Source organism: Sinocyclocheilus rhinocerous, unplaced genomic scaffold (assembly GCF_001515625.1).
Source record: "Sinocyclocheilus rhinocerous isolate Xijiao unplaced genomic scaffold, SAMN03320098_v1.1 scaffold1127, whole genome shotgun sequence".
Lineage (NCBI taxonomy): Eukaryota > Metazoa > Chordata > Actinopteri > Cypriniformes > Cyprinidae > Sinocyclocheilus > Sinocyclocheilus rhinocerous.
The window spans coordinates 857,757-870,217 of NW_015632463.1; the positions used below are offsets into that span (position 1 = coordinate 857,757).

General features: G+C 36.1%; 1 protein-coding gene across 1 annotated transcript in view; it reads right to left on the minus strand.

Annotated features, from left to right (window-relative positions):
* The window catches only part of LOC107742396 (cadherin-23-like), an 11,484-nt gene extending 6,743 nt beyond the window's left edge, over positions 1-4,741 (minus strand). The window contains exons 1-3 of the mRNA XM_016555342.1: positions 4,626-4,741; positions 2,285-2,491; positions 9-2,051 (exon numbers count right to left, since the gene is read on the minus strand). Coding sequence (XP_016410828.1) covers positions 9-2,051; positions 2,285-2,491; positions 4,626-4,721 — 2,346 coding nt within the window. The 5' untranslated portion in view covers positions 4,722-4,741. The remainder of the gene's footprint in view (positions 1-8; positions 2,052-2,284; positions 2,492-4,625) is intronic.
* Positions 4,742-12,461: the final 7,720 nt, after the last annotated feature.

Below are 12,461 nucleotides of genomic sequence, written 5' to 3' on the forward strand. Positions count from 1 at the left end.
GGAAGAGTTTGTGTGCGCGTAAAAGTATCTTCTCCATTAATGCTGATCAGTTCTGCATCTGCTGGCGGAAATGGCGAGGGGAACACGACTACATCACTCTTTATTGTGTCGGAACTAAAACACACGTCGTACTGTTGTGTGGATTTAGAGAAGGACCAGCTTCCGTCTGGATGTGTGCTGATCACTGGAGCGCTGTACCTGCTGAAACTGCCGTCTGTCCTGTAGCATTTAACTGCTATCAAACCCACCAGACTCAGTAAAAAGATGACTGATACTGAGACAATAGCGATGAGCAGATACAGATTCAGATCCGAAAAACTCTCCTCTTTAGCAGTAACTTCTCTGAATGATGTCTTTATGTCATCCAGACTCTCAACAACCACAACATCCATGGACATAGTCGCTGAGAGTGATGGCTCTCCATTATCAGACACTGTGATAAGAAGTGGGTGAGTTTTTAAGTCATTGTCACTCATTCGTCTCTTAGTCCTTATTTCTCCAGTGTTGCTTCCAATGCGGAAGAGATTCGTTCCTTTGGGTTCAGTTAGATGATAAGACAGAAGTGCGTTATATCCAGAGTCAGCATCAACAGCTCTGATCTTGGCTACAAAGTATCCCGCTTCAGCAGAGTAGGGAATGTTCTCACTATTAACTGATCCAGGTTCAGAATAAGGCGGTAAAATAACCGGACTGTTGTCATTCTCATCCAGAATAAACACATTTACAGTGGCATTACTGCTCAGAGGAGGAACACCGGAGTCTGTTGCCATAACTTGAAACTGCAGTCTTTTCGTTTCTTCGTGATTGAATGATTGCAAACTGAATATTTCTCCAGTCAAATAGTTTATATTTATTAGTGTTGTTATAGGAACACTGGAGCTGGAACTGTCTAACAGTGAATATGAAAGTTCTGCGTTCTCATGAGTGTCTGAATCATCAGCTGACACTCTTGTCACCAGACCTGCAGCTTGACCATTCTCACTTAGAAAAGCGTTAATAACGGGAGCTGGGAAATGTGGAGCATTGTCATTAACATCAGAGATATGTACAGTTATAAGAGTGCTGCTGGAAAGAGGCGGAGTTCCTTCATCTGCAGCTGTAATTGTGATGTTATACAGAGAAACACTCTCTCTGTCCAGAGGTCCATTTACAACTAGAGAATAATGATTGTTATATGACGTCTCCAGTTTGAAAGGATACGAGCCTTTCAGTGCACAGTGTACAATGCCATTTTTACCTCCATCTTTATCGGACACTGCGACTAAAGCAACTGCAGTTCCTGACTTTGTGTCTTCTTTCATAATTTCCAACAGAGGAGACATAACTATTTCTGGCGCGTTGTCATTCTCATCCACAACTTCTATTAAAACTTTGCAGTGTGTACTTTTAGGAGGAACGCCTTTATCTCTCGCCTGAACGCGCAGTTCAATTTCAGGGTGTTCCTCGTAATCAATTTGACCTTGAACAACAATTTCTCCTGAGTTAGAATTTATTGCAAACCGGTTCAGTTCATCGGTATTTCCATGTCCAAGAAATGAATATTGAATTACACTATTGATGCCCTCATCCAAATCACTGGCAGAAACAGTAGTTACTTTGGTTCCAATTGGTGTGTTTTCCTTCACTTTAACTTTGTATAAAGGTTTGGTGAAAATAGGTTTATTATCATTTACATCCATGACGTCAACAACAATATTCAATGTTCCAGATTTAGGAGGTTTTCCTCCGTCAATAGCGGTGAGTATTAAGTGAATAACAGCTTGTTTCTCTCTGTCTAAAGCTTTCTGTAGTACTAACTCAGCTAACATACTCTGTTGCCCGCTATGAATATCTAAAGAAAAATACTCATTTGAACTGAGTTTGTAGTCTTTCAGAGAATTACTGCCAACATCTGGATCTTTTGCAATGGGAAGAGGAAATCTTTCCCCCTCATTTGCAATCTCTGTAACATTGACAACATACTTGCTGTCTGGGAAAAAAGGAGCATTGTCGTTCACATCCACAATTATAATTTCAAGACGGTAAAGTCTGTGAGGATTCTGAGCAAGAGCCTCTAAATTCAACGCACATTTCTGATTACTGCCACACAACTCCTCACGATCAATCCGGTCTTTGACAAACAGCGTGCCCGTTTTTACATTTACATCAAAAAAATTTGCATTTGATCCAGGCATAATCTGAAACATGTGATTCTAGTGAAGAGATTTGTTCCTTTGGGTTCAGCTAGATGATAAGACAGAAGTGCGTTATATCCAGAGTCAGCATCAACAGCTCTGATCTGAGCCTCTAAATTCAACGCACATTTCTGATTACTGCCACACAACTCCTCACGATCAATCCGGTCTTTGACAAACAGCGAGCCCGTTTTGACGTTTACATCAAAATACTTTGCATTTGATCCAGGCATAATCTGAAACATATGTGATTCTAGTTCCTGAGCACTGATCTTCAGGTCTTTTGCTATATTCCCGATCACAGATCCTTTATTTACCTCCTCGGAGTTTTGTGTCTTCTTTCACAATTTCCAACAGAGGAGTCATAACTATTTCTGGCGCGTTGTCATTTTCATCCACAACTTCTATTAAAACTTTGCAGTGTGTACTTTTAGAAGGAACGCCTTTATCTCTCGCCTGAACGCGCAGTTCAATTGCAGGGTGTTCCTCGTAATCAATTTGACCTTGAACAACAATTTCTCCTGAGTTAGAATTTATGATAAACAAGTTCATTTCATCGGTATGTCCATAAAATAAATACTGTATTTCACTATTGATGCCCTCATCTAAATCACTGGCAGAAACCGGCATTATTTTGGTTCCAATTGATGCGTTTTCCTTCACTTTAACTTTGTATAAAAGTTTGGTGAAAATAGGTTTATTATCATTTACATCCATGACGTCAACAACAATATTCAATGTTCCAGATTTAGGAGGTTGGGATTCTGTAATATCCATGATTGTGCAGCAAAATGTCTTGCAATTTATTTAGTGTAAAAAAGACTAAAACAGGTCAACAGATTGTTATTGATACAATCCGACATCACGACGCAGGAAGGACTATAAGCCTTGGTTATTTACACCCTTCAACGCATTTCCTCTTGTTCTGATGCTGTAAAGGAGGAGCTCAGAGAACTCTCAAAGTCATGGTCTGCAATGCCACCACGTGTCGCAAAAGTGAAGAGGCAATGATGTTACTTCAGAATTTTTCTATGAAACACAGAGTGAAACAAATGTATCACCGTCTTCATAATGCCGAATCTAAGCCTTCATATCTAAGCAATCATTACGAAACAGAATAAAAATGCAAATAAGAACATTAAGAAAGAATATAGACGTCACTGTCGCTGCCCTTGGTACTGAAGTGATTTTGCTTTTTAAATATAAATTAGGATATAGTTAAGCCATAAAACAAAGTCAAAAAACAAACAGCATCATGGTTTCAAAAGGTAGTTGTTGCAACATACATAAAAAAATCTATAAGTAGGCTAAAAAAAATCGGTTTATTAATATACGTTGCCTTGCAGTGTACAAAAGCAGCGTCTCTGAGAAAGTAGAAACACAGTACAAACAAACCAAACTTGTGTTGATGAACTCCCAAAGCTGTAGAGTGATAGGAATACAAATACGCCAGAGTCACGAGATGCTTACAAAACTAAAATATATCATCTTAACAACAAGCAAAAAGTTAAAAATTCGTGGAAATATTACTTTTCCCACTTTGCCACATCATCCAGAATTTTACTTGTGTTTAACTTGAGTTTGGGTGCGCCTGAACTTTTAATTTTAAATACTTAAAATATTGGGTAATACATTTATTTTCTTCTCTTTATTTTATAAAAATATAAACAGAAAAAAAGAAAACAACATAAACGTCGCTAAAAATTTTACTTTTTGCAACTTAAGTGCAGTAGAAGTTAACTAAAATGCATTGTCTTACCTTCCCAGTGGTAGGAAGAGTTTGTTTGCGCATAAAAGTGTCTTCTCCGTTAATGCTGATCAACTCCGCGTCTACTGGAGGAAACGGCGAGGGAAAAACGACTACATCACTCTTTATTGTGTCTGAACTGAAACACACATCGTACTGTTGTGTGGATTTAGAGAAGGACCAGTTGCCGTCTGGATGTGTGCTTGGCTTGTTTCTCTCTGTCTAAAGCTTTCTGTAGCACTAATTCAGCAGATAAACTCTTTTGCCCGCTATGAACATCTAACGAAAAATACTCATTCGAAATGAGTTTGTAGTCCTTTAGAGAATTACTGCCGACATCTGAGTCTTTAGCATCTGGCAAAGGTAATCTGTCCCCAATATATGCATCCTCTGTTACATTCACAATATGATTGCTGTCTGGAAAAAAAGGAGCATTGTCGTTCACATCCACAATTATAATTTCAAGACGGTAAAGTCTGTGAGGATTCTGAGCAAAAGCCTCTAAATTCAACGCATATTTCTGATTACTGCCACACAACTCCTCACGATCAATCCGGTCTTTGACAAACAGCGTGCCCGTTTTTACATTTACATCAAAAAAATTTGCATTTGATCCAGGCATAATCTGAAACATGTGATTCTAGTTCCTGAGCACTGATCTACAGGTCTTTTGCTATATTCCCGATCACAGTTCCTTTATTTACCTCCTCGGAGACGGAATAGACAATCTGGCCAAGCGAAGATTCCCATAAAGACAGAAATAAAACGATCCAGAAGCCATAAAATTCTGTAACATACATGATCTTGGAATATATTGTTCTGTGATTTATTTGGTGTGAAAACAATTAAAACAACTCAAAAGACCTCTCTCAATACAATCCGACATCACGACGCAGAGGCAACTATAAGCCTTAGTTATTTACACCCTTCAACGCATTTCCTCTTTTTCTGACGCTGTAAAGGAGGAGCTCAGAGAACTCTCAAAGTCATGGTCTGCAGTGCCACCACGTGTCGCAAAAGTGAAGAGACAATAAGATGTTAATTCATACTTTTTCTATAAAACAAAGAGTGAACACAATTCATCACCCTTATCATAACGTCAAATCCAAGACTTTATATCTACGCAATAAAAACAAAGCAAAACAAAAAAAGCAAACACGAATAGTGAGAAGGACTATACGGCACCACTGCCGCTGTCCGGGGTACTGAAGTGATTTTGCTTACAATTATTACAATACAAAATAGGATACAGTTAAGCCATAAAACAAACATCAGTATTGTATCACAATGTAATTGTTCCAACATATAAAAACCTGTAAGTAGGCTAAATTCCAAAGCTGTACAGTAATACGAATACAAATATGCCAGAGTTGCGACATGCTGAAATAACTGGCAAAATTAAAATGTATAATCTGAACAAGTGAAAAATGTAAGTATTATTTCCACATTGTCAACAGCATCCAGTATTTTACTTGTTAACTTGAGTTTGGTGTGTGTGAACTTTTATTTTTAAATGCTTAATATATTATGAGGTAAAAAAAAAAAAATCTTCTGTTTATTCTATAAACATCTAAAAGATTTTAAAAAACTATTAAAAGGGATTAGAATATTAGAAAGCTCAGCATAAACGTTGCTAATAAGTTTACTTTTGTAAGTCAAGTGTAGTAGAAGTGAACTAAAATTCAACGTCTTACCTTCCCAGTGGTCGGAAGAGTTTTTGTGCGCGTAAAAGTGTCTTCTCCGTTAATGCTGATCAGTTCTGCGTCTGCAGGTGGGAATGACGAGGGGAAAACGACTACGTCACTCTTTATTGTGTCTGAACTGAAACACACGTCGTACTGTTGTGTGGATTTAGAGAAGGACCAGCTTCCGTCTGGATGTGTGCTGATCACTGGAGCGCTGTACCTGCTGAAACTGCCGTCTGTCCTGTAGCATTTAACTGCTATCAAACCCACGAGACTCAGTAAAAAGATGACTGATACTGAGACAATAGCGATGAGCAGATACAGATTCAAAAGAAGAAGAAGAAGATAACTTTTTATGATAACTTTTATGAACTAATTTTAACAGCAAAGCTCTGTCCCACTATTTGTATGAAATGTGGGTTGCAAACTAAATAGGAAATGAAAAGAATATAAAACACCTCATATACAATTTAGTTTGGCCTCGAGGTTAACAATCATCGTTTTCAGAAGGGGAATATTTAATATTTTCATGTAAGTTCAAGGCTTTTTTATGTACACTACTAGTGGAAAGTGTACATAAAAACAAAAAAACAACCCTCCATCATTGGTGGCAACTTGTTAGCACATCATGAAATTCCATTTCAGCAGTCTGACCCAAAATGATCAGAATACCAGAAACTATTAAACAAGTAGTTTAAATATCTTCAAACATAATAAAAACACCACAATTATTATTATTATTATTTATTTATTTTTTACCACAAATAAATAATGGGATATTACTATATCCCCCATAGAAGGAAGAGTATAGTTGCGCGTTAAAATAGCTTTGTTTATACATAATGAAAATTAAATGTAATGACTGCTAAACAATTTCTTAAAGCTTGAAAAATTGTTTCAAATGAATAATAATACATGAGGAGAAATCACCAGTGTCTTACCTTCTCTTTGAGGTTGGAAGAGTTTGTGTGCGCGTAAAAGTATCCCCACTATTAATGCTGATCAACTCCGCGTCTGCTGGAGGAAACGGCGAGGGGCAAACGACTACATCACTCTTTATTGTGTCTGAACTGAAACACACATCGTACTGTTGTGTGGATTTAGAGAAGGACCAGCTTCCGTCTGGATGTGTGCTGATCACTGGAGCGCTGTACCTGCTGAAACTGCCGTCTGTCCTGTAGCATTTAACTGCTATCAAACCCACGAGACTCAGTAAAAAGATGACTGATACTGAGACAATAGCGATGAGCAGATACAGATTCAGATCTGAAAAATTCTCCTCTTTAACAGGAACTTCTCTGAATGATGTCTTTATGTCATCCAGACTCTCAACAACCACAACATCCATGGACATAGTCGCTGAGAGTGATGGCTCTCCATTATCAGACACTGTGATAAGAAGTGGGTGAGTTCATTAGAGTAGGGAATGTTCTCACTATTAACCAGGGCCGGACTGGGACGCAATTTCAGGCCGGGAAATCTCACACTCATCCAGGCCACACAGAAAAAAAGGGGCCAAAATTGTACCTTTTGGGGTACAACAGCTTGACACCGTAGCAGTACACCGGGCTTGGAGTCAGTATAATTCTTTCTTTTTTTCTGGGGGGAAAAATAGAAAAAGATTTATATTTCAGATAAATGCTGTTCTTCTGAACTTTCTATTCATCAAAGAGCTTGGTGTGCAGAAGAGACTTCTTTAAAAACATTTAAATTCTTACTGATCAAAACCTTTTGACTGGTAGTGTATTAACACACAATTTCTAAAGTGCCTAAATGTCAAATTAGTACAATATATTTGTTGAAAAAGTCTAATACACTATTGAATTATTAGGCTGTGAGCCTGTTACTCATAGGCTATTACTTGTGTGTTGTTGTCTGCTCTAGCTCCCTCCCTCCCTGTACAGTAAATCCATGTGAATATCTATCTCTGCTAAATTTTTTAATGTAACTTTACAATCGATATTGATGTCCTTTAGCATAGTATTCTGAATGATGATAATGGGGTGCTACTAATAGCCTAACAGATACTAGCAGTTTAATACTCAACTAGGTTAATAAAGACAAAACTATCTAGCGTATTTACAGATGAAACTGACCTGCACTTGAAGCCCTGAACAGGTCAGTGATGTTGTTACATTTCACTGCTTCTTCTGGCCGCTTCCTCTCTTTCATCGAGTCCTGCGCATCGGTTCTGTTCGGAACCGTTTGACGGCAGCGTGGAACACACGTGAGCTGATTCGTTTAGCGCAGCGCTGACAGTCAAGACTAACCGATTTATGATTTATTATCGATTAATTATCGAATGGTACATTGAGAAGGCATACATATAAAATATTAATAATAATAACTAAAAAAAATCTCCCAAATTCTCCCGGTGCTCCCGATGGCCAGCCCGGGCCTGCTATTAACTGATCCAGGTTCAGAATAAGGCGGTAAAATAACCGGACTTTTGTCATTCTCATCCAGAATAAACACATTTATAGTCGAATTACTGCTTAGAGGAGGAACACCAGAGTCTGTTGCCATAACTTGAAACTGTAAGGTTTTTACCTGCTCATAGTTGAAAGTCTGCATGCTATATATCTCACCAGTCACAGAGTTTATGCTGATTGTTTTCGATAAAGGGATACTGGAACTGTCGAGTAATGAATAAGTACCTGGGCTGCGTTTCCCAAAAGCTTCGTAAGCCTACGTTCGTAAAAACGATCGTACGACTGATCTTAATATTACGGTCTGTTTCCCAAAAGCATCGTAACTTAAGTAGCACTTGAAAATCATCGTGCTCTGGAGTAATCGTAAAGCCCTAAGTGCATCGTAAGAAGACAGATTTATGCGGTCACCTGCAGGACAATCGGCAGATTACACCTTTAACTTTATTCAAGTGCAATGTGATTATAATATAAGGATACGATTGTACTTTATTGTACACTTTATTGCTCGTTTTTGTTGTTGTTGTTGTTGTCAATTTATAAATGAAATAATTAAAAAAGGCAGAAAAAATAGAAATACACATATATACACAAATGAATGAAAATATGAATGAAAAAAATGAATACAAGAAATATGCTTCAAAGACTGGGGGGGTCTGTCAATGACTTGCTGACTTGCACGAAAACCAGCAATGTATTGTATGCTCATCGCTGGTCTGGTTACTGGTATAGGGCTATAGCCAAGCCGTTAAAATTAGACCACAGATTGCCTCGATTTCGCCAGGTGGGCTAAAAGCAGACTACACATAGCCCGTCTAAATTTAGAGCTAAATTGTGGCTACATATAGACCATGTCACGAAATTACACTTATATCTTTGTAGATATTATTGACACTGTGAGCATGATGGGATATCAACCATCTCATGCGCTGTCTGGCCAAAAACTACAGTGAATCAGGTTTGACTATAAGTGGGCTACAGATAGCCGCTCTGACTATGAGCTAGATCGTGGCTATGCACAGGCTAAGTATTGAACATGTCAAAGAAATGAAACCAAACGCCTTGTAAACGCTGTTGACTTTGCTTGCATGATGAAATATCATACATCTCACAATATTCTATAAGGTGACATTTTGCACTTGACAAACGGATAGCGACTCCTAAGTAGCACTTAAAGGAACACTCCACTATTTTTGAAAATAGGCTCATTTTCCAAATCCCCTAGAGTTAAACAGTTGAGTTTTATCGTTTTCGAATCCATTCAGCCGATCTCCAGGTCTGGCGGTAGCATTTTTAGGCACTTTTTAGCACTACTATCCGCCCGGAACTGCTTAGTGTACAACAGTGAGCGCAAGCTACATTAAAGTGATTATTACGTTTTGAATATGGATATTTTTCTTACAAAAATGCATCAATTTGCTACAGAAGGCCTTTGTTCACCCCGCGGAGCCATGTGAGACACTTTTTTTTTTTTATGGATGAGTCCATTTTAATTAAGTGCTTTTGGACTGATGCATGCAACACCCGCTGAGTGCCATGAAATAGCTCGAAAGATCAAAGACAATTTTTAATATAACTCAGACTGGATTCGTCTGAAAGAAGAAAGTCATATACACCTAGGATGACTTGAGGCTGAGTAATTTATGGGCTAATTTTTCATTTTTGGGTGAACTAACCCTTTAAATACAAGGGATAATTACTAAACATAGGTGTCAGGAATCATAATCAAACTAAACGAGGACAGGAACATGACCAAATAAGGGAACAGAAACAGGGGCAAAACATGACACAGACAGTCCATGATCCTGACAGTAAGGAGGAGCTCCACACAAACACGATTTTCTTTGATTTGCTAGTGGATAGTGCCACCGTATGGTCATAATGTATAGGGAAACAAGAGTTCGCATTCTGTCCCGAGCTATACTGTAATACTGTACGTTTTAATGGCAAACAATTTCGACAATACTGTATATACTTATATAAATATATTTTGAAAAAATCTGACTCTTTTTATTTTTCCTGATATACATTTTGGCATTTTATGTATATCTTATAATCAATCATAAAATGTAATATTACAAAATGTTCAAAATATAGAAATAACATGTATTCTAAAATGTTTTTCAAGAAACATATTTGTATATAATTTTTTTGTCAAAATATTTCATCGTTCATAGGGCTTTGACTACTCATATAACACATTATCATTTTTTTCTTTCTCGCTTACTGCCCTAAAACATTTTAAAGTGGTGGACTGATAAAATCACTTTTTTTCTTCTTCTTCTTCTTCTTCTTCATTAAAAATGTATTTCGACATTAGTAAAAAAAATTTTATATAATTTGAAATTCAAAGGTTTAAACTAAACATGTATTTAGTTATATTTTGTCCAGAAGGGAAAAAACACTACTATGATTGATTATCATCACTATAATGAACAGTAAAAAAAAAAAAAATCTAAATAACATTGGACCCCATTTACTTAAAAAAATTAAAAATAAATTATAAAAAATAAATAAATAAAATAAAACCTTTTCCAAAATATATTTTCTGTTCCACAGAAGAAACAATGTCATACAGCTATGGAAGGCATGAGAGTGAGTAAATGATGACAGAATTTGCAGCTTTGGGTCAATTCACTTCATCCCTTTAAGTTTGCTAAATAGCCCCCACTAGTGCCAGTGAGATGCATAACACTGCCAAAGAGATACTGACATTACACGTTAAAAAAGGCTGCAGAATTTCTCTTTTGCCTGACAATGCTAAAACAATGCTAAATCAGATGCTTGACGTTGAAGACATCCTAATTAATGCATTTTCATGCATTTTATTTATTCAGTAGTTGTTCAAAATACTTGCATAATTGATGTTTTTAATGTAAAAAAAAAACTTATTAAAATCACTTTTTATGTCAAGGTATTTGCTTGCTATATATGCTTTATAAAGTAGGGGTTGGTGTGTTGGAGTTTCTTTTGTATATTTGATGTTATTACATTTGATTAATAATAATAAGAAGAAGAAGAATTAGCTGGAAGAGGACCTTTTTATTAGTTTTCTGTGAAAGAGGTTAGAGTTTATTATGACCATATAAACTATGGTGGGACAAAAGGCCCCTACACTACGTTATAACTATATATATAAAACACATTTATTTAAAAGTCATTTTAAATAAATGTGTTGAATTTCTTCTCAATGTATCTTTTTGCATCCAACGTGCTGTTCTTGTACTCTGACATTATAAGAGATTGTGTGAAATCAATATATTTAATAAATTGTTTTTGGACTGTGGAAACACTTACTTATAATAATCTAAATCTTTCTTGTACTTACCATGTGGATGTTGCATGATCTTGCACTTCACGCATTCATATGGTTTCATTACAGAGTTTAGGTGCTAAAAAAGGTGCTTTTGTTCAAGATCTTGCTTTGTCATTTTATAAAAAAACTGTTTTTATGAAAGTGTTTGACTACACACACACACACACATATATATATATATATATATATATATACAGGTGCATCTCAATAAATTAGAATGTTAAACGAACTTTTCCACGACATTCTAATTTATTGAGATGCACCTGTATATAATTTCAATTAATATTTTTTATAATCAATTTCATATTTACACTAAAATTACTTGTAATAGAAATTGTATGAACTTTATTAAGTGAAATATATACAATCTCAGACAAAAGGGTGTAACCGTATCAAAATGAAAAACAACTGGGAATAAAAACTAGCAAAAACAACAGTATATGAAAAAGAAGCAAACATGCATGCAGGGAACTCAAGACGACTTACAGCAATTTACAGTGTTAAATTCATTACATTTAATGCAACATACTTGTGGTAGTAGACAGTATGTGAGCATAAATTGTAATCAAGTAATCATTGAAAACTCAAATAAAAATTTGGATCATAGGTTTAATTTATATGTCACTTACTTGCTTAGTGGAGAGGAGAGAAATATTCTCAACTAAACACAGCTGGTCACACTTACAAGAAAAGAAAGAAAACTGAAAAGAAAAAAAAAACATCATGATTGAGCAAACCAGTTACAATGTAAAGATTAATTTATAGACTAAGACGGATCTCAAGTTCTTGTCTAGAGTCAGTTGATAGTCTGAGTAGTTGAATGGCTGAGCTCCAGAAAATCAATAATGTGGTGACTTTGAAATGATTTTTTGACAGTTACAGATTTAAAAACAAAATGGATGGAATAAAGAACCCTAAATTCTAACACAAAGAACCATTTTAGAAATGGTTATTCAGGACAATATGATTTTTATAGAACTGTTGTACTATATACACAATATGTAAAGAAACTTTAAAGAACCATAATTTATTAGAATGTTCACTACAATAAAAAAAAATGGATAATGGAAATAATTTTACTGTGTTTATTCAAGGTGCAATAAAAGTATT